Below are 27,409 nucleotides of genomic sequence, written 5' to 3' on the forward strand. Positions count from 1 at the left end.
TTTGTCCCACACTGCCCATGATCCATGCAGCATTGGAGATCTAGACTGCTCACAGGTGCTTTCAACAGAAACAAAGGGATCTTTGTAGAACCAGCTTTGTCTGATTGCAAGTTTATCACTTATTTCTGTGCTTGCCCTCTGGCTCTTTACCAGTCTCATACATCAGGAAAGTGCCTGTCCACTTGGAGTCTGATGCATTTCTTATTGTCACAGCACATTGACACATAATCATTCAGCACTGTGAGGAATTGCTGCTGCCAATTCCATCCCAGTTTGTGTGGGCACAGCTGGTTGTCCTTTGTTACTGATGTATCACATTTGCCCACCCTGGCACTGTGCACTCAGCCTTGTTCTCATCATCAAAAGCCCAGAAGTAAAACCACTTATATTTTTACACATATTTTTACATCTGGCTGCATGCCACAGTTTGTTGTGAATCCAGCACATCCTCATCTCACCAGGGGCTCAGTGTTTACTTGTTTATCCCCTGCTCTGCCCCCACAAAGCCCAAGAACTCTCTAAGCCTCTTCCCAATATCCTTGTGCCTGTGGGTCTGCCCTCAGCCTAAGCAAACTTAGCAGCAACTGAGCACCATCTTTCCCATTCAGCTTGTCCCCCTTTCAGATACAACTTAACATTTTGTTCCAGTTACCCCCAGTTTAACCCACTTATGGGCCAACCTGACGTACAAAATATTAGGGGAAGTAATAGGGAATCTAAACATCAAGAAAAAGGAGGGAAGGGTTAAATGTTGTTTTTAACTGATGCAGTTTCAATCACAGCTGGTCCTGCTGGAGCAGCACAGTGAGGGCACAGAGCAGAAACAAGCAGGTGAGAAGAGGAAGGAGGAGTGGAAAGGAGGCTGTGGAACACAAGGGGAGGCAGAACAAGGATGCCTCGAGCCTCATTGCAAACCTCCAGCCACGTCAAGAAGCTCCTGACACAGGACAAAACCTACTGAACAAGCACAAAGTGAAATCAGCTGTTAGTCCAAATGGCAAATATATAGAATATGCATGAAGAGTAAACCATCAGGTGTGTACAGAAAAACAAATGGTAGTTTTAGGTCTTTTTGAAATGCTTCAGTATTTTTCATTAAAAATATAAGATTTATGATGTGCAAGTTAAGAACTAACGCTGAAACAGTCTTTTAAAGGACAGATGAAGAAGGAAGTACAACAAAAATCAAAGGATGTGGTGAAGGTCAAAGTTGAGAAGAACTGCAGACGAAATAAACTTCTCCCATTCAAGGCTAAAACTAACCACAGAGTACAAGATCAGACTGGTTCAAGTAACCACAGGGTCAAAAACATCAGGCTTTGGGTGAGAGGCATGATAATTCTCTGTCCAGAAATATCTATTTTCTGTTTCATCTGTTACACTGGAGTTTAAATTACCAGCCTTGTCCCATGAGAAATGGAACTTTAGTGCTGATCTTGCACATGTTTAGGTTTATGTTTTAAATATTAGCTATATGTTTTTCTTTGAAGTAATACTTGTGATACCTTTTTTTTTTAATTATAATTTCTGGTCTTTATTCCATGGCTACCATTTTCTTTAAAGTTCTTTTAAAACTACTTTGAAGGTTATTGCAGCAGATCCTTCAAACTCCACTGATCTCTATCAGATCTGGGTGGGGGAAGAGGAAGGATCAGTATTTGTAGTGTTTCTGCAACAAACCCATTCCTTGATTCTGCAAAAGCAGGCATTTACAATCTCTGTTTTCTCACCCAAACTAGCCCTGTCTCCTGAAGCTCACACTGGAGCAGGAGTGACCATGACAGGCTATTTCCTTGCAAGGCTTAATATCCTCCAGAGCAGGCACTAGAGTTTTCTGGAATTTAACTCAGTTGATTTGGTTCCTCTTGAATTTGTGAGCACAAAAACTATTCAAGGAAAACCCAACAAATTAAAATTTAATTTTTTAAAAAGCTATCAGCCAGATGTTGTGAAGACAAGAATTAGCCAAAATAGAGCACCTTTGTAAACTGGCCATGAAGTTCCTGAGTCCTGGCTGGCCAGGTGCTGTCAGTCTCAGACAGCAGCTGCTGCCTCTCTAGAAAAGGACAGCAGCTCCTCATGTCCTGCACTTCATGTTTCTTTCCAAAGCAGAAAATATGATAATCCACAAAAGAAGCAAAATAGCCAATAGCTTCATTTCACAGGAGGGTTACAGGCAATAGCTGCAAATTTAAAGAAAATAGAGGGGACACAAAGGTGTTCATGTTAAAACACTGAGTATGATCCTAGGGGAGCAACATAGCAACAGAATTCTGAGACTCACAGGTTATATCCAAAAATCCAGTTGTTTCTTTCCTCTATTTACACTGAAAACTTCTCCCCTCTGCTCCAACAGTAACTCTGGTAAAGCATGAAAACCAGTTGCACCAGTGCAGAGCAGGGCAGTGTCAGCAGGTACCACACATTACAACAAATTGCCTTCTCCAGGATCTCAGGTGCCTGGGGACACCAGCTCTCTGAATAAACTTCAGTCAGAAGCTGTATCCTAACTCCAGGCAGCTCACAACCATCCCTTCCCACTGTTTCAAATAAAATCTCAGCACCTCATGCTGAGGGCAGGGCTGGGAGCACCACTTTGCTGAAAAATATTTGCAGTTATTCCAAACAGACAAAGGTTTGGCATTTTTGGAGGTGTCCCAGTCCAGAGAGAGATTTTGAAAACAGCAGTGATTTGTGAAGGGATTCTGAGCCATGGACTTGTAACCAGCTCGTTCAGGTTTACCAGCTGAAGCACAATTTTGCAGAGTCTGGTCTAAGAAAATAAAGAAAAAATCCAAACTATTTATCCAACAAAATGTAATTGTGAGTTGTCACCTGCCTGAGTAATCAGAGAAACAAGCCATTTGCTAAGAGTTTAGAAACAAGGATCATGAAAGAATGAAGCAGGCAGTTCTAGGGTCTCCTCAAGGAATGAGCAACACAGAGTAGAGGAGAAAAGCAGCCACAGGCTCACAGACCTTTCCAATCCACTTGGAGTGCCATGTGCAGCTGCTCTGTGGCACTGGAAACACACTTTGCTGATCTCTCAGCTCAGAGCAGGATTTCAGAGCAGGAGAGCAGAGAGTCTGTCCCCATTCCTGCAGGGAAGATGAAGACATTACACCCAGCACAACATCAGCCACTCTCTCCAGGCTGTGTCACAGCAGCACAGGGAAAGCTCTCTGGGCCAGGCAGGGGTTTGAGCACAAGAGACACTTAAACCATCGACCCCAAGGTCAGTGTCCCTGCTGTCACACAGCTGAGTGCAATGTACAGCCCTCTTGCCCATCACCTGACAGCACAACCTCTGCTAAAAACAACATTTTAAGATGCTTCACATTCAGATCTGCATCTTGCAGGTAAAGCAGGAGCATCTTTGAAGCACTGATTGACTTGAAAGCCACTCAGCAATTGCACAGTGAGGTGATCTTCAGCTTTTATAGGAATATTAATCCCAATATTACCTGGTGGGACGTGCCTGGGCTCGTCTGGCCCTTGCTGCTGCACCAAAGGTGGCAGCTGTGGTGTTTCACCCCAGAGACACCTTTGGCTGGCTGGGTGCTGCAGCTGGGCACTCAGAACAAATCCAGGCAAAGCAGGAACTCAGTTTACCTCAGGTGGGAAAGGTTCAGGCCACGGTGAAGAGGAGAGGATTCAATTGTAGAGTTTTAATCCAGAGTTTTATTCCAGGATGACAGACCTCTGAATCTTGTAACAGCTCCCAACAGAATCCTGACCCCGTCTCCTTTTAAGCCTGGAGACAGGGGAAGGGGAAAGGAGAGGTTGGCACACCTGGGGGGTTGGGATAGGTGAAACAGGAAATGGCATCACACTCCAACAAGCTTTAATGTGCCCCAGCACAGAAAATGAATTTGTGGGTTATAAAAACAATTCACTCATGAGGCGTCTGTACTTATAGGAAGTGAAATACAACCATTTGTGTCCTACCATCTGTACCAGGCCTATTGCTAAACCTCCCCTGACAGGATGAAACAGTGCTCCTCTAAAGGCATCCTTAGCCTAATATGCCTCTACAGCACCAGGCTGGACTAGGTTTGAAAAACAGCCTCTTATAATACTCAGATGAATTTAGCACTTAAGAAGATTAATGGATTCATAAATAGCCTGGAAATCCAAACTCATTGAATTTAGTTCAGGGAACAGGTCAAATAGGCATTTATCAAACCATCTGGCATTCTGATTCCCTGGGGAAACTGTGCTCAAGCTACAGATAACTGAGAAGCCATTGCAGGCTTGGTTTTCCCTGTACTCAGCTTTCCTCTGGAAATCTCTGGCACTAATTAGAAAGCAGTAGATCTTTTTGGACAGAAGTGTATCTCTATATAGTCACTTATATTTTCAAGTGCTGCTGCTTAACACAAACATAAGCACAGTCAGGTTCTAAGTGAAAGTACTTATGTTGCAATAAATAGCTTGCCATTTGCTCTAGGCCTGAAAGGACACTAGTGTGCACCCATTTGAACAACCTACAAAAGAAATCACCAGAGTTGTTCAAGGATCTCAAAAAAACCCAAAACCTAGGTTTGAGCACTTAATTTATTTTTGTAAGTAAAATATCAAATTATTTTATTAATATGCTTTGATACATAAAACATCTTTTTTTCTGGTCATATTAGCAGCTTTCATTGAAGATTTCAAAGATCAAACACTTAAGATACCATATAAAAGAAAATTATCAGTATGGCATAATAGGACACACTACATGGTACATATGTTTCACAGGCCCTGGTTGCATTTGTCATCACCATGCTCTGCCCTTGCAGCCATGCCATGAAACAATCTACAAATAAAAAAATGTATTCCTTGAAACAATATATTCACTGAAAAATTAAACACATTGAAATTATTGGAATAAGTAGGTTAAGTAGCTTTGCCTCAGAGAAGAATATTTGGACAAACACAGGTCCATCTGATTCTCCTGCAGTAACAGGATAACAGGGGGGAGAAAGCATCAAACTCCTGCCTGTGGTCACAGCCAAAATACTGTGCCCATCCCAGATCTGCCTGGGGCAGGTGGCCCCCTGGGCACTTTCCTTGTTTCCATGAGACCTGTACATGATCCCTGGATGTTTCCATGAGGCCTGTACATGTTCCCTGGATGTTTCCATGAGGCCTAGTGCTGCATCCCTGGATGTTTCCATGAGGCCTGTACATGTTCCCTGGATGTTGCCCAGGACTGCCCTGCTCCCTCCTGCACCCACTGGGGGAAGTCAGGAATAGTTTCCTGTTGTTCAGCAATATCTGCCGTGGGTGTGGGTGTCTGTCAGGACATGAAGCCTCCTCTTGCTCTCATGAAGCTCAGTCACCATGGAACATCTTGCTCTCTCAAGCTGGCCCATTGGGACAAACACCCCACAGACCCCTCTTCCCTCCTTTCCCAGCAGGAACATCACACACCTGTGGGCAAAATTCAGCCTTAGTGCTGCTCATCTCCCTGTGAGCATCCAGGAGGCACTGGGACACCCACAGGGCAGGTTTGTCACCCAGAGCGGGACCCAGATCTCACCAGCTCCCAGGGGAATCTGGAGGCAGATCCAACAAATCCAACCTGGAAGAGTTTGGAGCCCTTTACATATCAGAGGCCCACTCTGATGACTAAGTAGGTGCAGGGTCTAACACTTAAGCAGAACCCCTGCTCCATGCAGCCCTTGGATTATTTGCACAGCAGAACAATCACTGCCAAAAGTGCTGGGAGGTATAAGGAACAGGAGTCAGCCTCGGTTCTGTCCTCCCCCCCGCCGGAAGAAACCCCTTCAGTCTGTCCGTCCGGCTGCGTGCTGTTACTGTACACTTCAGTGGCGTTTGCCACCTCTTCAGGAAGGCCCATCTGGAGCAGGAGTTTGGAGATAAGGCTGTTGAACTTGCTCTCTGTGGTGGACCAAGGCTCCTCGCTGGGGGTCGGCCGCTCGGACGTGACGTTCAGCTCCTCCGGGTCCAGGCAGAAACCTTCAGGAGACCTCTCGAAGAGCACGTCCGTCAGATCGACGCCAGCCACCGAGGAGGGGGAGGCACACGGGATGTCCCTGACCAGCCTGTAGTTCTCCATCCACTCCTTGAGCCACTCCAGGCGGCAGTCGCACTCCCAGGGGTTGCGGAAGAGGTACAGCCGGCCCAGGAAGTACACGGGCTCGAACACGGAGAAGGGCAGCGTCGTCAGGTTGTTGCTATTCAAGTGCAGAGCCACCAGGCTGGTGAGGTTCTCAAAAGCCCCTTCCTCGATGTAGCTGATCCTGTTGCGGTCCAGGTAGAGGAACTCCAGCTCCCCCAAGTCCCGGAACCAGGTGTTGGAAATGTTCCTGAGAAAATTCCCCCCCAGGTTGAGCATCTTCAGGTGCCTCAGGCCATCAAAGGAGTTTTCTGGAAGCTCAGCGATCAAGTTGTCATTCAGGTACAGGTACTCCATCCTCTGACAGCCCTGAAAAGCTCGCTCGTGGATGACATTTATCTTGTTGTCCTGCAGATTCAGGTATTTCAGCTTGGTCAGGCCCTGCAGGGAGTTATAGGCCACCGCTTCGATCCTGTTTCTCTCCAGGTACACATGGGTCAAGTTCTCCATGCCCCTGATGGCGCCCGGGATCCTTCGGAAGTTGTTCTGGAAGCAGAACAGCTCCTGCAGAGCAGGCAGCTCGATGAAGATCCTGTCTGGGATGTTGAAGAGGTTGCAGTCGGCCAGGTCCAGCCTGACGAGGCGCCGGAGCGCGGTGAAGGTGCGCGTGTGCAGGTAGCGGATGTACTCGTTGTGGGCCATCTTCAGCTCCGTCAGGCTGGGCAGCCCCTTGAAGGCGCCCGGCGTGATGAAGGAGATGTTGTTGTGGTTGAGGGACAGGGACTTGAGGGAAGGCAGCGTCCCGAAGGCCCTCTCGGACAGGAACTTGATGCTGTTTTTATCCAGGTTGATGGAGGAGGCCTCGCAGGGGAACTCGCTGGGGATCTGGCCCAGCCCGGCGCGGTCGCAGCGCACGGAGCAGCTCCTCTCCGGGGAGCACACACAGCTGGGAGGGCAGGAGCGCACGCAGGCCCACGCCCCGTGCACCTGTGGGACCCAAAGGATCACTGCCACCCCACAGAGAGAAGAATGCATCATTAGCAAATTAATTAGAGCAGTAAAAAGACATCACACTCTCTTTTCCTCCCCTCTAGCCAAGCTAATTGCCACCTGTACACCAGTGCTGACTGAGGAGCTCTTGTGCAAAATTCCTAAAAATCTTCTGGACTTTCTAAACCTGCTGAGAATATGTCACCTGGAACACAGACTGATTAATCCCTCTCCCCAAGAGGGGGCTCACCTAGAATTCAGTGTTTCTCAAGTGTCTCTTTTGGGCTCTCTCTGCTGCCTGATGGGAACATGGTTTGGCCAGGGAGCAGGCAGAAATGCATTGAAGGCCAGCAGCTGTGGGTGGGTTACAGCATTCCTGGGTGTGGAAAAGGGGATGGCAGTGTATGCTGAGTCTGGCAATGGGCAGGGGAGATCAATTAATTGTCCAAAGTGTGCCAAATCCATCCTTCCTTCCTTCCTTCCTTCCTTCCTTCCTTCCTTCCTTCCTTCCCCAGAGCCATGAGCTGGTGCAGCACTGGAAGGGGAACTCTCAAGGAGATGAAATGAGTGTTTGAAAACATTTTCCCACTGTGTGGGAAACAGCATGAGTGAAAACAAACTAAGAGATATTGTTCAACTGCTGGCTTCATGATCTCATCATAGATGAGAAACTCTGCATCTCCAGCACAGTTTTTGCTGCTTTGCCAGTTCTCAAGAGTCACCATAGTGCCTTATGTTTGATGGGAGCAGCCACTTTGTCCTTTATCAGCCTGACATGGGAGGTGCAAGGCTGTGGTTTCCTCCCACGTTAGTCCCACACAGGTGGGTGAACAACAAGGAAGAGAAGAAGGCTTTTGGGAGAAATGAGAGAAGAGCAAAAAGGAGCAAAAGGATTGGGAGACATCAGCCTCCACAGACAGGGTTTTTGCAGGGAAAAAAACATCCAGTCAAAAAAAATCTGAAAAGTGATTTTTTTTTTTAATTCAAAATGCTTTTCCCATCTGAAAGAGAGGGAATTTAGGTTAGATATATGGAAGAAATTCTGTACTGTGAGGGTGGTGAGGCCCTGGCACAGGGTACCCAGAGAAGCTGTGGATGCCCCAGCCCTGGCAGTGCTCTAGGCCAGGCTGGATGAAGCTCTGAGAAACCTGGGCTAGTGAAGGTGTCCCTGCTCGTGGTAGAGGGCCTGGAATGAGATGATCCTTTAGGTCCCTTCCTTTCTCTGATTCCATGAATATAAACTCATTAGAGAGGAAGAACTGAAGGCAGTTTCCTTAATTGCTCTCCCAGACACACCCTACCTCCTCCTCCACAAAATCAGCAGCCACACCAGCAACCTCTGTGTAGTCACGAGCACAAAATGGTGCTATTGCTGCTGACTAGTTTGCTGCTGCAGTTTATTAGCTCCCATACAATCACAACCCTTTTTTTCTTTTTTTTCAGCAAAACGTGAGACACCAACAGCTTTACCAACAGCCACCTCTACTGTGCTGCTGGGATCAGGGGGGTTTCCCCCATGCTCCTGCTGAGTGTCCAGAGGGGGAAGCTCCCAGCAGCTGGGCTGCCTCTCCCTGTGGTTGGCAGCACAGGGATTGCCCACTTCAGCTGCATTCCCATGGGCATTTTTAACAGGACAGGCCTGTGAGGTGATATGCCCAGAAGCATCAGCTTCAGCAAGCATCAAGTTTTAATTTTGCAGTCCTTAAGGCTTTAATGTACAGGTCAAACGATAGTTTGGGCTGCACTTGCTCTGCCTTTCCTCCATCCTTTCTAAAGACAACATGCAGGGGGCTGTATTTAGGAGTTTTACACTACCTGTGTAGAAGAGACTTGCAAAACCAGTTGTTGGGCAAGTCCCTGCTGAAGGGCATCAACCCAGGAGCTGCCCTGGAGCCTGGGTCTGTTCAAACCATTCTGGTTATTGCATGTAGGAAAGGTATTCAGATACACAGAGAGCATCACAAAAGGATGAGCTGGGGCCTCTTCATCAAAATTCAGGTCTCATCATGCCTGGGCACACTATTGTGACTGGAGAATTAGCAAAACAACATCACTTCAAGGATAAATGGCAGTGAAGGACTCTGGGAGGTGGAAAGGATTTCAGACAGGTTGTCAGTTTGTTTGTCTGCTCTTCCCCTTTTCCCCATGCCCTTATCTAAGAGCCACAGCTAAAGGAAAGTCCCCTTCAATCCTCCTGATAACAGCTGGAGTTTAAGGACAAGAAGAGGAACAATAAGCTGGTCTCAGATTGCTCTTTCTTTGTGCAGTCTGCCCAGGGGCTGCCTTGTTTGCTCCCCTCTGCACCAGCCCACCCTCTGCCTGCCAGCAGGGGCATATGTTGTTTTTGTTAGGCTGTTACATAAACTCAGGGCCAGACAGATTAAGGATTTGCCTGTTCCCAAATGTCTGGCTGCAGGTGGTTGTCTGGAAAATGATGGATGCAAGGGTTGCTGCTGGTAGGGAGCCTTGTGTGGGTTCAGGGTGACATCCAGAGGGGCATTTGTGCATGGGCTGTCCCATGGGTGAGGCTGTCCTGAGCAAGCTCCAGCTGCCCCAAGCTCAGTCACATTCCTGGCCTTCAGAGCAGACCTCCACCCACTGCTGTGCCCATGGTGGGCAGTGTAGGAATGAGCCTGCTGATAACCAGATCCCCTCCTTCCCCCCTGCTTCCCCTCTAATCACTCAATAAAGGAAATATCTGCCCCAAGCCATATCCAGCCTGTTTTCCTTATACACAAGTGCCAAATCTGGGTCTTCTGCTAGGGGCTTTTCATAGCAGGCTTCTAAGATCTCTGTTTACAAGAGCATTTTGCAATGTGTGGGACATGGACAGCAAGAATATGAGAAAATCCAATGAGAAAATATCCCCCCAGCAACAGGAGCTCAGAGAGACCCCTCAGCAATGGGCAATTTCCCCTCTTTCTCCTGGAAAAGAAGTTGGAAAAAATCCTCCACGTGAACTGCACCAAACCCTTGGGAGAGCTTTTGCTCGGGGCAAAAGAGATCAGCTCTTCCCCATTTGTGAGATCTCCTCTGATCAACATAGCCTGAAACATTCCCATCTTTCCCACCTCACTCCTTCCCCTTCCCTAAAAAAGGGCAGCAGCTGGAAGCTTTCAGCCCCTCAGTGACACACTTGAGCACTCAAATGAGATGTGTGAAATAGAGCAGTAAGGTCAAAAACATTTGTGACATTAAAGAATAAAAAAATCACCTCCCATGGATGATATCTTTCACTCTTTTAAATACTACAGTAACTCAGTATTTGGAAGAAAGAGTGAGAGACCAAAGGAAAAGAAACAAAAAATAAAGGTTGCAGAGTCTTAAGAAGAGTAAAGAGACAATGATTGCAATAATTGAATATTTAACCACCACCTTTCCAAATGATCTGTCTAATCCACTACTGGATAATGCAGAATAAGAGTATACTCACCAGTCAGAACGATGGCAAACATTACCTTGATTATTCTCTACTGGCATTTCAGGTCTGGCAAGCAAACTTAAGGGATCTAAAAGCACACAGGAAGAATAGAGACGGGTTTCATCCTCTGTCATTTCCCTGCATCATTTTTCCACAAAAAGATCTATGTTTAGAAAGGAAGATGAAGGAAAACGCTCTTCTCTCACACACTTTCAAACTGAAGAAGTCCCCAGCACCTTCCTGGTGAGTATCTGTCTTCCACCACTGACCTTCTCAGGGAATCCTGCAGCTTTGTGCCACCGCTTTTCAGGAGTTCATCTGCGTCCTTCCCACAAGCCATGCCAAAGGCAGATTCCTCTCATCTGAGGTGGGAAAGGATCACCAACAGTAAGGGACTGGCTCTATCCCCAGGAAATAGGTGCTGGTACAGAGGAGTGTAACCAGCTCAGCATTAAATGGTGGAAACCAAAATTCCCAACAGAAATCCCGACAGGATGTGTTCTTACCTGGCCAGGCAGTGGCTGTGTCCTCCCTCCTGCTCATGAGGGTGCCCTTAGCCACACGAGTCAGTCCCTGAAAAGTTGGCATTTTTTTCTCACAAGCTATCATTTAATGGCAGGAAAATCCTCTGTATCAGAGGAGGATTAGCAGAGATGGAAGAATGTGTCTGTCCTCTAAAGCTCCCAGAGCGAAACAGGGATTGCAGGCGAACCAAACGGATGCTTCCTCCCCTCTGCCAACCTGCTCTCCCCCCACCATTAAAAAAAAAAATACAGTCCAGAATTGGACTGCTGCCACTCAAACAGCATTGCTGAAAGTCATTACTCTGCTCCCCATTATGTAATGGCAGAAGAGGTGGGAGAGTGCTGCCCAAATGGAATTAAATTTGGGGGCAATCACAGGCTTATGGCTTGCCTGCCCTGAGCTCTACAAACAGATGTGACCATGTTCACAGGGGTCTGAGGATGAGGGAAGAGACAAGGATCTGACTCCATGTTTCAGAAGGCTTGATTTGTTATTTTATGATATATATTACATTAAAACTATACTAAAAGAATAGAAGAAAGGATTTCATCAGAAGGCTGGCTAAGAATAGAAAAAGAATGATAACAAAGGCTCTGTCTCGGGCTCTCTGTCTGAGCCAGCTGGGCTGTGATTGGCCATTAATTAGAAACAATCAACAAGGGCCAATCCCAGATACACCTGTTGCATTCCACAGCAGTAGATAATCATTGTTTACATTTTGTCCCTGAGGCCTCTCAGCTTCTCAGGAGGAAAAATCCTAAGGAAAGGACTTTTCATAAAAGATGTCTGTGACAAACAGACACAGCTCGAGACTCTCAACCCCCATGCACATTTTCCCAGCCCCAGCATGGCTCACACACTACTATACAGGGAGCCAGTGGGCTTTGTTTCACTAGGAAACATTGCTCCTGATGGACAAGGAGACACCAACAGCATCAGGAAAAGGGTCAGCAAACACAGGGAGCTTGCACTGGCCTCAACAATAATAAATTCTGGCCTGTCTCTGAGTGTGTTTTCCTTGTGATGCAGCAGCTGGTGCATGGAAATCATAAGGACAGCTTCTGTATGTGGTGATGTTTTAGCATTCAGGATGTGAATTGGAGTTTAAAGCCTTTTCTGACAGAATGATGATGGTTTCTTTGGAGAGTGGGGGCTGAATCAGTGAGTTATCTCAGCCTCCCATGCCTTAGGTAATTGCATTCACCATGTCAGAGGGAAAAATAGCTCCACTCTTTATTTCCAAGTGAATTATTCTGCTTTATTTTTTTTTCCCAGGAAATGGAATACCTGATGAATTTATGCTTGATACAGCAAGAAATATTCAGCCTGCTGTTGCACAGTTCTTCCTGCAAATTAAAGCACCCAGCTACATCAGGTTTATTTTGGTTTGGCTTTCCCTCAGTCTTAAGGCATCTGGTTGGCACCTCAGTAAATTTGTCTGTCCCAACAGTCTGTAAGCAGGCTGTGCTGGGGTGAGGCTGGAGGGCAGGGGGTGACCCATGGAGCACAGATTTCAGCTGAAATTTAGATTTTAAGCCTTTCTCCACCACCTGCTGTAATAAACCCTCCAGCTTTGCACTTCAGTGCTTTGCAGGGCACTGTTTTGCAGACGAGGAAAGAGATTTGCAAAGCCACAGACAGGCACATTGCAGCCTCCAGCACAGAGCTGAAGCTGCTGGAGACCTTGTGGTGACAGAACCAGCAGCAGCTGGGTCCTCAGCAGTGCTGGGGCAGCTGATGTTTGCTCTGGAAGCCCTGGTTCCCATGGGAATACCAGGAAGCCACAACCTCCCTGATCACAGAAAGGAGATGGCTGACCTTTCAGCCATGAAGAAACTGAGAGGGGAGGTGCAGGAAGTGCTATTCCCACTTCTTTCTTCCCCAGTATCTGCAAGAGCCTTATCAGGGGTACCAGGAATGTCCCTCCCCAGGTGCACACATGCTGTTGGCAAGGGGGAAGGCAGAGAGCAGGGAGGGTGTGTGGGATTTGGGGACAAACTGGTGTCAGAGGAGCTGGCAGCTCCCTAGGGATTAGACCTGCAGCTGGGTTTACACAGCAGCACTAAACCTGCTCACAGGGAACAAGGAGGGGCTGGTCTGCACCACAAAAGCTTTTGGGGCTCCCCTGTGCCTCACTGCTCCTTTTCCATGTGCACAGAGAAGGGCTGGAGGGATGGGACATGAAGGCCCACTGAGCCCTGGGAAGTGTTTCTGTGAGTAGCAGAACCACCTCCCTCAGAGGAGCAGCTTGCAGGACCAGCACAATTCCCAATGAAGGGCACTGGGACCCTCTGCTGTGCACAGCAGGTGGATGGGGGCTGGTGGGTAGGGCCTTGGTGGCTTTGATGAACCATGAGCAGCCCCTTTTGGGGGCGAGGGGCAGTGGCAGTGAGTGCCTACTGCAGAATCAGCAGCCACGGTGCTGAGAGGTGATGCTGCTGAAGCAGTGGAGGAAAGCAGGCAGGGAACACCTCTGAGAGAGCTGCTGCAGCAGGCAGCCTCACCAGAGAGCTGCACAGACAGCATCTGCTCCTGCAGGAGTTTCTGCCAGCAGCTGTGCCATCAGCATCCACCCCACACACGCAGAGCAGCGACTGCAGCCAGCCTGGCCCCACTCTGCATTTCCTGCTGTGGCTGGAGGTCAAACAGCTGGAACAGCCTCTGTCCTGCCCCACCAGGAGCCCTCCCAGCCCAGCCTCAGCAGTGCTGGCACACCCAGAGCTCCTGCCTGCCCAGCAGCAGCAGCAGCTCCACAGCTCACAGCCCCGTGCTTCTCTGCACCACCCATGGGCAGCAGCCTTGCACACCTCCAGCCCCTGGCACAGAGAACATCTCAGCATGTGCTGGGGGGAGGCTGGGGAGCAGCGATTGGGAGGCAAATGAGGTCCCAATTTCCAGGAAAGTCAGGGAGCATTGCCCTGGGAGTGGCTTCAGCAGAGCACTGCAGGTGCACCAAGCAGGCACCTCGTGCCCTCGTGAACTTCTGGTGACTCCTGACTCATTTCCTGATAACCCCTGGCCCCGAAAGGGCATGACAATGTGAGAAAAGGAGAAGTTTCTTGTCATCTTAGGTAGGAAAACTTAAATACCATAGTGTACATAAAGGACACCAGCATGTACTCTCTAAAGAAACAACCTTGAGCTCTAAACCACATCTCAGCATTATTTAGAGCATGACTCGTGGCTGGTTAATGCTGAGGGTTGACCACACTAGAGATGCTCATGTTGGGAAGCTGCTGTGGCTGCCAGGCTGGAAGTAGAGTCAGAAGCCACAGACTGTGCTACTGCAGCTCTATGCTGTTAAATTTTTTTTTGCCACCAAGAGTTCTTCCTTATGATTGATCCTGCTCTTTTTCATCTCTGGAAACTCTGAGGAGCCAGTGGTAAACAGAGCAGTGGAGCAAGACCAGAAAGCTGCAGAGATATGCTGCCACTGGAAAAAAAAAAAAATCAATAGATGTTTATATCTCATCTTCCACCAAAAGAATTTGGAGAATTGGGTCCTGATTGAAGGAACCCACTCTGCTCCAGAGTTGTGTGCTGTGGGGACATAAACCTTGGCACAGCTTCACCAGCTGGCAGTGAGGACAAGTCTGCCTTGCAGGGCAATCCTGTGTAGACTCAGCACAAAAATTGCTTCTAAAAGCCCATGTCTTCATGGCCAGAGGCATTTAATATGATGGTGACTTAAGAATCTGTAGGTAGCTCCTATCTCTAATATACATTGCTATGATTTTAAATTATCACTGGGGACCTCTTCTTGCATATTAAAATACTCCTGTTTTCTTCCAAGTTTGTCCAAGAACAGCTGGTGGGACTCATTTTACCTAACTGGAGGTGACAGGTCTCATCTCACCCACTTTGGCCACTTCCCTGTGGGCACCACCATGGCCCTCAGCAGGGCTCACTTTCTCTGACAGGATGGCAAGCCAGCCAAGGACGTGCAGCTTTGATGACACCAGGGCTGGATTGGCTGGAACCCAAGCACTGCACATCCCAGCACATCCAGCCAGCTGCTGGGCAGTGAAGGAGCAGAGCTGCTGCCTGACTCTGGTGGCTGAACATCTCCACTCCCCTGGGTTTGATCTCTACCAGCTGCTTGCATTCATGGGACCAGTGCTGGGGTGAGGTCCTCGTGCCACAGAGCCCCGAGCCCCTTTGCCTTCTGCAGGCTTTGGTTTCCTGAGCTCCTGTAAGAGCAGTCACAGCTCAGCGCACACTTCCCCCCATCTCCCAGCCACAGCTGTGTCACATCTGAGCCCTTCCTGTGCTCATCATCACCAGGGTGACCTTTGAAGGAGCTGCCTCAGCGTTCCTTGGCAGAGCTCCTGCTGTCAGCACTGCCTGGGACCAGGCTGCACACAGGATGGTCACAGAGCCCTGGCTGGGGTGAGCTGGGGCAGAGAGGATGTGTCCTGTGGTAGGATCACAGGGCTGTGAGCAGACAGGATGGACCAGTGTGGCTGTGCTGGGGTTTGCAGCTGCAGCACAGCCTGCACTGCCACCAGAAATAGCACTCGGTACACGTGGGATGTGGCTGCTCACAGGAGATTGCAGAAGCAGCTGAGGAGCCAACCAGGGCTTTGAGAGCAAGGAGTTGAAGAGAGGACAGATTTCCATCTGCAGGCAGAGGTTTCATTTTTGTGTAGACTGAGGCCACCAAACTTTGCCCAGGTGTTGGTGCGTCTGGCTTGTCAGAGTGACCCTGAGAAATGTTAAAAGTCTCTTTTCCCAGCCTGGCGCTTGAAGAAGGAGTCAGAGCTCTTCATTTCTCGGTCTCAAGGTTGTTTATTGTATCTTATCTATAAAATTCTTCCTCCTGTCCTGCCAAGGTCTGCTCAGCACGACAGTTCCAGGCACTCTCCCTGTTATGTCTTTATACTAAAAACTGCGTGTACAATGTTTACAATTACTTTCCAATACCGATCACCTATGTTAGACACTGAGCTTCTACTCTAAACCAATCTGAAAGTGCCAACATCACAGCAGAAGATGGAGGCCAAGAAGAAGAAGGAGAAAGGCTGGACATGCCCAGTTCCCTCCATCTTGCCTCCTGAACCCCCATACCAGAAACCCCAAAATCTACTTTTCCACCCTATGATAACTTCAGTGTTATTCTGCCTAAACTGTTGTGGCTTGCTGATCTTCATATAGGGTTGGTAATTTGCTCCACGGGTCATAATCAAACCCACAGGTGTTTTGGGCTCTGTGCCAGGGCTTCTGAGCCCCCTGGCAGGGGTCCTGGCCTCCTGGACAGCCAGAGGGATGTCCTGGGTTCCCACACCCAGGCATTAAGTTCCAGAGCTCCCTCACAGCAGGCTCAGCCTCCTTGAGGTGCTGTGCCATGTCCTTGCCAGCCTGCCTTCTCCTGCTCCTCCCCTGCAGAACACCAACACCACTTCAAGACATCCCTTGGACAGAAGAGCTGCTGTGGTTCCCCCCACCAGGTCCTCCCTGTGTATCCTCAGCAAGGAGGGCCTCAAGCTCCCAGCACCACCCCACCTGAGCCATGTCCCCAGCACACACACACAGACACATCATCTCTGCCATCACAGAGTGGCCTGAGTGGGGACAGGTTCCTGATGGACACCTGACTGTGGACTGAGAGCACCTCACGATGCCCAAATCCAGCCCAAGGGCACAGCAGCTGGCAGCTGCCTGCAGGAGCAATCCTGCAGGAGCATTCTTCACCTGGTCTGTGGATGAGATAGGCAGCCAGCGGCAGCCAGCAGCAGCACTTGGCAAGAAATAGCCACCAAAAAGCCACTTAATCACGTGGAAAGTGATGAATTAAAGCACATAAAGCAGCAGGAGGAAGAGATGGTCAAGCTGGGCACCAGATCTCAGCCCCAGCCCGGGTGGTGCCTGATGGCCAAGCTGTGCTGCAGGAGCAGCTGCAGCAGGAGCATTTCTGAAAGGGAACAGCACACTCTAGGGTAGGCAGCCTGAAGCAGATGCAGTGCACAGCAAAGCACAGCCAGTGCACTCATCTGCCAGCCCAAACCTCTGCCAGCAGCTCTGTAAGACACCACACAGACCCCACACAAAGAGGACAAGGAGCCCTGGGCATGGAGTGTAGCTCCACCAAGGTCAAATCCTCTCACTGCTTGCTAAGAGCAGGACAGAGATCCTCTCCATGTCTGTCCAGGCCACTGGATTTTACATCAGCTCACAAGGTCTCTCCCAGCCCATCCTGCAGATGTGGTTTCATGTCTCTCTCATGCCAATCAAACTTTTCCAGCAAGAAAGGAGCAGTGAGGGCTGCTCTGCAGTGAGGGGCTGGGTGTTTGCCATGGAAGCAAGTTCCTGCTCCCCACTGCAGGACGTGTGTATGGATGCAGTGCTGAAAAACAACATCATTTGGGCTGCTGGGTAACTCTCCTCAATACCCAGAGCAGTCCTGGGGAAGGGGAGGGAAGCTGGGCTCAGATCTGCATTAATCAGAACTGAAGAGGGACTTGGATCCATGTTTCCCACATCCACTCTGTGACTCTTGGCTTTGATTAAAACTGGCCAGCTGTGCTCAGGGTTCTCTGTTCAGGGAAAAGCTGCTGCTGTTGAAGCCTGCACAGGGCTGCATCCTCTTCCTCTGCAGCGTGAGGGGAGCCCTGCCCTCCCTCCTGCCTTTGAGCAGCCCTCATGTGCAGCAGGGCATCACTGGAATCCAGAGTGCGCCCAAGGAGCAGCTGCTGCTCCCATGTCACACAGCAGATGGGGATATCCAAGACTGGTAGCACCTGGACCTTCAGCCTGCCCTCCCTGCTGAAGGTGCCACCCGAGGGTGCCACTGATGTGGGCAGTCACAGCCAGGGAGCCCTGGGGGAGTGTGGGCTCCTGGTGCATTTCCCAGCTGCTGGGGAGCTGCTCTGCTCTGCTCCAGCCCATCTGGGGAGTCATTTCTATCCTGTGCAATTGTGGCAGGATGCTTTCCCCCCACACCCCCTCCTGTTTTGACCTGGAATGTGGTCAAAAACTCAGTGGACAATGTTCTATTTGCAATCTATCAGGGTGGATTGAGAGGGGTCCTATGTGTTGTTTTGGTGTTGAATTATGCTGAAACTCAGTCTGGCACACCAAGCCCAAATGAACATCCTGACAGTAAGGCAAAGCTTTGGCAGATAAGCTGCTAAACTGGCCTGCAGCATATGACTGACAGTCAGCCCCTTTACACTCTAAAAATCCAGTCCAATTTCTATATAGGAGGTTCTTCTGACTTTTTGGACTGCATTTGGATATTCTCCCTTGAATAGGGATGGCCCTCAAGGTTGGTCTTCAATGTTAAGAGAAAGAGACCTGTCCACTCTGTGTTGGTATGGTGAATTACATCAATGTCTACTTAGTAACTGTTTCTTTTTGCTACCTTTAATACAATTGCTTTAATTTAGTGCACTATCCTATATAATTATTAGTACTTTCAGCTTTTATTCTGTGTAGTTAGTAATTCTGATTAAGACCTTTTGTCTAATCATTTGTCATAATGAATAACTTGTTTTATATAAACATATATCTGTTTTGCCATCTTTAAATCCATCTTTAAATTTTGCAGGTCAAAGTTACTTGAACTGTTGACAGTCTGAGGCTAAGATTGGATCCAGCCAGCTTCAGGCTCCTCTCTGAGAAGTTTAAAAAGCAAGGAGGTCCTCTCTGCACCTCATGGCTCAGTAGCAGGGTTTCTCTAGTAAATTTTCTCTGGGGCTCCCACTCCCAGCCAGGACAATGGCAGGGAGCTGCTCATGTCCTGCTGAAGTCCTTGTGCCATGCTTCCCACAGGCTGCTGCAGCTCCTTGTGATCTCCTGGGCAGCCTGCACAGTGCACACAGGAAGGCAAGGACATGGCAGTGAGTTCTGCTTAACTCTCCCTTAGTGCTCATGGCTCCATTCATCCTAATAAAATCCTCCACAGCCACATCCAGGCAATGCACAATGAATTGAGCACAGCTCTGCAAACACCTTTTGGAAAAGCCTTTCTGCAGTAAAGGCACAACAGGCCATCCATTATCCAAGCCAACAGCCCTCCCAGGACTCACCAGACACTTTATTTACCTCCTGGTAATTCATCTTTCCCACCTCCAGGATAGGATGAGTGCCACCTTCTCACCCCTGTATAGAGTCAATATTTGGGTCAGGTTCATCACTTTACCTGTCTCTGCTTAACCAAGGCATTTATGTCAGGATCCTGCTCTGTAGCCAGGTGAAATACTTGGGAGAATGAACCACAAGCCCTGGGAGTCTTGGAGGAAGGGAGCTGGGGGCTACAGCTGGGCTGCAATGTGATTTTACTCCACCTGCCATGGCACTTTGCCCTGCCTGAGTAACACTTCTGAATGCAAAGTAACAGGGAGCACTGCACCATGCCAAGCAAACACAATTACCTAGTACAGATCTGAAATAAAATTCTGTTGTCTTTCAAAGATGCTGGCAGGCAGGAAAGGAGGAAAGCATCAAATCAGAAATAAACTTCAACACTACAATAACCAGCACATTAAACAGGAGGTTAGAGCAATGTACACTCACAGATGATGTGGAAGATTTGTTTAATGAACTTATCATGCCTTACTGAATATGCAGTGGCTGAGCATTCTCTGAATATATCAAGCCCAGATGTGAAACACTCCTTGCTCCAGGGCACACCAGAGGGGGAGGCAGCAGCCACTGGGGTCAGGAGCTGTGGCCATTGGGAGCTGTCTGCCACCTCCACAAAGCCCAAACTCAAGGGGTTTAGATCCTGCAGCTCAGCAATTCAGCTGCTCAAACATCCTGCAGCTGACATGTGCAGAGTTTTTGCACGGGTCTAAGATGATTAAAGCTAGCAGAGCTTGGGGGTGGGAGGGGACAGCCACTGCAGGAGATAAGCTCACATTTACACCCACATATTCTGCTTCCCACTCGTTCCCTGCCTGGGCTTTTATGGGCTGCCGACACCTCCTCCTCCATCCCAACCCTGGCTGGTGCCAAAAAAAGCCCCCACAGCCATGACATGGCAAAGACAGCAGGTCCCCCACACTGGGGTGTATTTATGGATCACAGAAGTACAGCACTTCTGCTCATGCAAAAGACTCTGTTTCCTGCCAGCTGCAGAAGGCCTGGTTACCTTGTGGTGGTGTTCACAGGGGGTCTTAGGATGAGGGAAGAGATGAGAATGTTGACTCCATGTTTCAGAAGGCTGATTTATTATTTTATGATATATATTGTATTAAAACTATACTAAAAGAATAGAAGAAAGGATTTCATCAGAAAGCTAGCTAAGAATAGAATACGAAGGAATGATAACAAAGGCTTGTGACTGACTGAGACAGTCTGGACAGCTGGACTGTGACTGGCCATTAATGAGAAACAACCACATGAGACCAATCCCAGATGCACCTGTTGCATTCCACAGCAGCAGATAACCATTGTTGACATTTTATTCCTGAGGCCTCTCAGCTTCTCAGGAGGAAAAATCCTAAGGAAAGGATTTTTCATAAAACATGTCTGTGACATTACCTGAGGGACAAGGAGTTCAGCACCTTTTTCTGAGACATCAGATTGATGGTGGCAGAGGATGCAGCTCCTGTGCAGCAGGGCAAGTACACTCCTGGATAGAATCAGTGCTGAGTCCCAGACCCAGCAACTGGCAAGGGGAAGGGAAAGCTCCACTCCTGCAAGCTTAACAGCAGCAGCAGCACAGCCTGCTCATCCCTTGACCATTTCTGGGCTGCATCCAGGGATGCAGGCTGTGCTGGGCTCATGCAGGCAGGTGGGGGAAACCCTCTGTGCTCCTGCCAGAGAAGCTGTGCCACAACAGCTGGGCTTTAGCCACAAGTGTGTAGCAACAAGCTGTTGGAGCTACAGTGCCCAGTTTGAGTTATAACAGAGATAGAGAGTGTCTGCCCACCTTTTATGGTGGGAAACAAATAAATGAGGGGGCAAACAACACAGGTGGGAAATGAGATGGAGGGCCAGGCATTCAGCATTAAAAATAAATCACACCAGGGCTCTGCGAGATACAACAGCCCTCAAAAAACCTGTGTTCCACCCAGAATTTCTCACCATGATTATAATTTCCCTTTGATTTCAGCAGCACTTTCACACTTCCCTGAGCCTCACTGGACTGTACAAAGGAGATACATTTGGCACCTGAGGGTGTGGGAGGGGGAAGGAGCTGCTGGGCCACATAGGGCAGCACCTCTGGGGCATCCAAACCATCCCCTCTCTCTCTCTCCTTGGCACTCTGAGCATTCACAGCAGCCACTCAGGTGCCCTTGGTGACAGCCTCTACAGTCTCTCTCTCACCAGAGCAATGGACCCACCAGTGCCACAGAAATGCTTCCCTTGGAAAGGGAAACCCTGCTGCTAGGGGGTGCAATTGGTGCAGTTTCAAATTTGCAAAATAAGGAGCAGACTGTGGAAGCAATGAATGAAAGCCCCAAGCTGGGATGCTCTCAGACCATTATTTGGGGAAGATGCTCAGTGGGTGCCTTAGAGAGCATCCCACCGAGCCTGGGGGACCCCACCAGTGCCTCAAGCTGGCTGTGAGGTGCTTGAGAGTCTCCAGCTCAGGGCTGCAGCACCAGCCTGAGCTCAGGCTGTGGAGAAGAAGAGCACACACAACTCAGTGGGCAGCAGCATCCCCTGGGGAGCAGGATGAGCAGCCAGGGCACTGACAGAGTTCAGAGAGGTTGGCTTGTGCTAGCAAAGCCCAGATCTGAACACACCTTGCCTGAGACCCTCACCTGCAGCTCTGGGGCTGTGCCAGGCAGCAGCACCTGTGTTTGGGTGGCACTAAAAAGGATTTAGTGTATGCCAGGGAATGTCAGCAGCACGGATGCTGAAATAACCTTGAGGTTCTGGGCCTGAATGTTTAATCAGGAGTGTTTTGTGAGACCCAGGCAGCACCTCAAGGAGATCTAAACATTTTATTTATCCAAGCCTGGAATGTGCCCATCACTTCTCCATGACAAAATCTGCAGGGTCTTTGCCTTTTGTCCATCATGCCTGTTCATGACCAAGCAGCCCAGTCCAAACAGGCTCTGTCTGGTGTCACTGGGACCCTGCTCTCAAACCTCATTTCCTGCAGGGAGCCCAGCCCTGCAGCCTCCCCAGCAAGTGCTCTGAGCTCTGTCCCACACCAGCCTGAACTGAGCCTTTCCCTGCCCTGGGAGGGTGCAAGGACAGACTGTGCAGCACAGCAAACCCTCCCCATCCGTGACACCAGCCCCAGGATGGACAACCAGCAGCTTTTTCAGTGCTTGCCTGGGGAGCAGAGCCTCAAGAGCAGCAGGTCCAAGCTCCAGGAGAGCCAAACCCACCCCACCACCTCCCCTGGAGAAGTGTCCCACCAACAGAAGGCATGGGCCAGCACAGATCAAAAGGGGACTATCCCCCCCTCCTGTTGAAACCATGACACTGAGCAGTGAAATGAATAAATAGTTGAAACCATGACACTGAGCAGTGAAATGAATAAATAGTGCCAGCAGCTTCTGGCAGGAGCACATGGAGAAAGAGGAGAAGGAATTTGCAAACACTTCCGGGGGGATGGCGAGGGAAGCAGCGCCTTCTGTTTCCTGGGCAGCTTCTGCATTTTGCACGGAACAAATCTGTAGATAAAATACAGCAGCAGCCTCAGGGGCAGAGACAGAGCCCAAGAGGGTTCCCCCATCCACCATCACAGCCCCCATGCTGCCCTTGCACTGCCACCCCCTGCAGGCCTCTGCCCCTGGCAGATAAAAAATCAACGCTCAGAGGCCTTGGGCACCAGCAGAGCAGAAGCTGCAGAGGTCACAGGGGTGCACTGTAATTATTTTGGGGTGTGTGTTTTGTCTTTTTCTCTCCCAGGCCATGCAAGGTGCCCCCAGCAGAAGTGGGGTGGGAACCCTCTGTGCAGGAGGTTCCTGGGCATTGTCAGACCCTGCCTTAGCCTGAGCTCACACATAGAAGGGGAAATGTTGACATTAGCAGGAACACAAATCAAAGGCTCAGGTGTCTCCTTTTGATCAAATCTGACATAAGGCAAGAAAGCTTAACTAAGGCCTAGAAGAGCACTAATTATCAAATGGAAAATTAACAGGTAACTTGTCTCTAATGTGAGCTGATAATTTCTAGGGGAGGAATTAATTAAATGGGGGAATTAAATGAGCAAGAATTTGCAGAGTGACCACTTCTGATGGGATTCAGTTAATGAGCTATCTGATAATCATGTCAGGCTTCATTTTCTTCTCCTCTGGACACAAGGGGAGAGACAGAGAACAGGAAATCACTGCAGTGTTCCCTCTCCCAGGCTGCAGAGATGCTTGCACCTTGCTGAGCCTCACCCTTTTGTCCTGACAAAACCTGAGCAACGTGAAAGCAAAAGCCAAAAGCAGACCACTAGCAAAACACTGTTAGAGAAAATTTTTTTAAAAATTAGTAGGTGAGAGAGAAGGAATTTTGCTTTATAGGAATGGCCCTCAGGACCACGATGCACCCTCAGGCCCAAACTTGGTGCCAAAGCAGCAACACAGGGAACTGGAGTCAAAGTCCAATGAATGCCAGCGCCCTCCACAAAGGAGGAGGGGTCAAAGATGAGTGTCCCAGCCTTGGGAACTAGAAAACAAGCTCATTTTGCTTTGGATTTCAGCCTTGCCCAAGCTGTTCCTGTGTCATGAGCAGTGGATGGGGGTGAGGCTCCTCCACAGCTGCCAGGATGCCCCAGGCTGGGTGCAGGCACACAACCTCACTGCTAATTAGCCAGAGCAGTGTCAGACTTTTAATGACAGCTCTGAGCCAGCTGCAGGAAGAGAAATGATCTCCAGCCTTGCAGAAAGACAGAGCCTCATGGGCAGACACCACCTGATCTCTCACAAAGCCTGCCAGCACAAAAATAACTTCTCAGAAACACTAGAGCACATCTGAACGAGCAGAATGAGCCAGTATCAGATCAGCACTTTGTATCACAGGGCTGCAGCTCTTGTGATCCAGCCTCCAGAGCCCTAAATTTGGATTTGCTGCATTCTTCAGACCAGTGTCTGAGCTCACCTACTTTCAGTTCTGCCAACTCACTGCAGCATTATGTGCCAAATTCTCTAACCAGCCTCCTGGATGGAAAAACACAAGCATTTGCACTTTAGGGCAGGGGCTGATTTGTGGCACCTATAATGGGTGAGGCTCTGCAAGTGAAATAATATGTTGAGATCCGGGTGGAACTGAGCAGGGAAGTTCCATTATCCACGTCAGACACAGGCTGTGTTTTTCCACATGTGAACTGAGGTCAAAGGAGGCAAACTTTGAAAGCAAATGGAATTCACTGCTGCTGATTTGTAAAATGATTCTCCAAGTATTAGGATTTTCCCTGATACTGCACTTACTTGCTGCAGTAACACAAACTGATAGCTCTGAGACATCTTGCAGTTTATGCTTAAATGACAACAATGACAATAATAATAAAGCTAAACATGAGACCTGTCAGTGCCTGCTAGCCAGTTCACATTACAGAACAAAATATTCTCTCCTGGAACATGCTGGGTCTTATGCAGATTCAACTTCTCTGGGTGACGCAAATGCTGTAAAAACAACTCTGAGTCATAGAATAAAATCACATAATTCCCCAAAGCCAAATAAGGACAGAATTCAGCCCACACAGCTCTGACTTCCCATTTTCCTGGTAGTAGCAATTTTGTTTATCTCCTGTTGTAAATGATACCGTTTCCTTGCTCTCACAGAAATTCTTGCGTTTCTTTCGCTAAAGCCACAGCTGGTGTAAATACTGATACTGTAAAAAATAAAGTAACATCCCAGTATGTGCAAGGCCTCGTGTAAAAAGCCTGTTATGTGCTCCCTGGGACTGGCTTTGCTAATTAGTATGAAGTCTTTATGAGGAACCTGGAAGGCATTTTCCCTGGCTGCCTGTAGTTTTATTTTGATATATTTTTCACCAAGAGTTCATTTACAGCCCATTAGAGCCAGGCTTGGGTATTTTATGAATGTAATACAGCAGCACACAAAGAGCACTTAATGCCTTAAGTCTTTAGAAGGATTTTCAATTTTGTAACACAACTGAATTGTTTCACCACCGGATTTCTCATGCTCCAAAGTGGGTAAGGCCTTGTGCAAACAGCTTTGCAGCATGTAAATAAAGCTTTCAGTCTTGATCTGTGCGTGGTATAAAGCACCATCACTCTGCTCTTGTCATTTTGCATCAGCAGCTGCTGAGTTTTCCACTTTGAAACCTTAGGGACGTTTTATTAATAGGGTGGGAGGAGTTCTATGCAATAAACAGGATGTGATGTATTAGCAGGACATGCAAGCATATTGCTTTATTTATTTTCCTTCTCCCTGGCTTAACAGCACCTGAGCTGAGCTGGGCTGGAAATACAGGGTGCAATGTTCACCTGGCAATGCACCACAAGCTTGGTCTGACTGCCCACAGCAATGAGAATCTCTTGTGCCCTTTCTATCTGCTGACTGCTCCCTTCAGGGTCCCATTTGGAGGGCAGTGACACAGCCCTGGCTCTGCATTTTGCAAAGCAAAAGCTTTTTGAGCAGGTGGGAATGCAGCAGTGTGTGCAGAGAGCTGCTGCCCCGTGACTGACACTGGTGATACACTGACCCCTGATGAGATATGCACACACTCCTGGGCACTCAGAGCCATGAACACAGCAAAGCCAGGACATGCTCAAAGTGTGGGACTCCTAAATCAGAAAGAACAAACTGTGCTGTGACCTGCCAGAGCCTCCATGCTGCAGCTCCAGGCAGCCAAGCCATGCTTGCACAGCTGCAGCCCCTGTCAGCTTTCTGCTCAGTGATCCCTCCTTCTCTCCCCTGCTCCCAAGTGTCTTCCAAGTTACCACTAGTAACTGAATATATTTACTGAATATAACCAAGGTCTCCAAGAACCTCCTGCACATTTGACATTCTTGTGCTGAACAGTAACATTTATGTAATTGAGGCATGTTTTTCCACTGCTGTGTTTCAAACACTGTGAATTCAGTCTGGTTTTAATGCTGGTTTTTTTCCTGAAAGGTCTACCAGGTTTTTAACAGAAGCTTTATCACCAGCATGTCACTTGAGCAAAAGCAGTGATTTATTCAGCCCCTTTAAAACTCCTGTATCATTAAATCTGATGTAGCTCAAATGTTTGAGAAGCGTTGAGAGGAAAATATGTCTCTATTAAGGCTCCAAGACTCTTGTCTTCCTGATTAAGTAAAAATAATTTAATACTTCTGAGACCTCCCACACCATATTCTTCTGAGAGGAAAGGCAGGAAACAGTTCCCTATTTGGGGAGAAATAGAAATACTTCAGAGTTCCTTTATCTATCATAAGCTACCTAAGAAGAAATGATTGGGTTTTTTTTTTACTTTCTTGCCAGCTTTAATCCACTGATAAGCCTGGAAAACTCAGTGCTCTCACCTGGGACTGACATGAAAGGCCAAGTGAAAGTTGCAGATAATCATCCCTAAATAAGAGAGGTGGCATCACTGGTACCCAGCCATGCAGGCACCCTGTCAGTGGTGCTGTGTGTGGGGCAAAGGGGGACACAGCAGTGGCTCCACTTGGACAAATGGCACATGTAATTCAGCACTGGCTCTTGTAACCACTAAGCAGCTTACAGAAATTTCCTCCAAACTCTGTTATTCATCTGCCTAACTTGTGCTGTCACAAATACACTACACAGGGGTTTGTTGTAAGGGATGGCCTTTTCTTTTCCATCAAAGGGAAAATTATATTGAGATTTGATCAAACAGCCTGCACAGCAAATTGGCAGCAAGCCTTTTGGACCAAACATTTGATTCTATACCTGTGCATAGACATCATGATCCAGTCTGAGGTTTACAGTCCAGGAAGGTCACTGGAGGACTCTGTCCCTGTTGAGCTAGACACAGACATGTCCTATTTTAGCCTTGCACATAGAAGACTGCAATGCAAACACTGCAAGGCATTTCCAGGCTGCTGATGGATTTTACTTCCTTTTGTCTTTGATCTCCTAGAAGAAGCTGTACCTCCATCTCTCAGCTGTGACAGGGGAGGGGTGATGAGGGGCTCACAGCTGGCCTGGGCTGGAGCTGTGAGCCCTGGCACCAGCACTGGCTGTGGCTCTGGTGGCTCCTGTGGTCACTCATTGCACCATGGGCCTGTGCAGGTTCACAGCTGGCTCAGTGAATATTTTAAACAACTGGGTTTCTGCCAAGTCAGAACACACCCACAAACCAAGAGATTGTCTCAGGACAAAGCCTGCCCAGGAAAAAGCCTGTTTCTAATTTGGCACAGCAGCTTGGAGCAAGAGGGTTCAGATCCCAGAACTGCCACAGCTGGAGTCTGTTTATGGAGGAGGTTTAAAACACAGCCTTAGCTAATCCCTGAATTTCCTACAGCAAAGTGTGAAACACTGCTTGTTTATTCCCCAGACAGGGATTTCTGCTCAGCTCTGTAACATCTGGTTACAGTTTGTCA

At 48.5% G+C, this 27,409-nt stretch overlaps 1 protein-coding gene across 1 annotated transcript; it reads right to left on the reverse strand.

Annotated features, from left to right (window-relative positions):
* Window positions 1-4,539: 4,539 nt before the first annotated feature.
* NYX (nyctalopin) lies at window positions 4,540-12,539 on the reverse strand. The gene is made up of 2 exons (XM_071430286.1): window positions 10,516-12,539; window positions 4,540-7,074 (listed from the first exon to the last, which is right to left on the reverse strand). Exons 1-2 carry the CDS (start codon window positions 10,610-10,612, stop codon window positions 5,675-5,677), a joined length of 1,497 nt encoding a protein of 498 aa, XP_071286387.1. The 5' UTR covers window positions 10,613-12,539; the 3' UTR covers window positions 4,540-5,674.
* Window positions 12,540-27,409: the final 14,870 nt, after the last annotated feature.

The sequence above is a fragment of the Agelaius tricolor genome, unplaced genomic scaffold (assembly GCF_023055355.1).
Source record: "Agelaius tricolor isolate 1412-34295 unplaced genomic scaffold, bAgeTri1.0.p SCAF_7, whole genome shotgun sequence".
Classification (NCBI taxonomy): Eukaryota; Metazoa; Chordata; class Aves; order Passeriformes; family Icteridae; genus Agelaius; species Agelaius tricolor.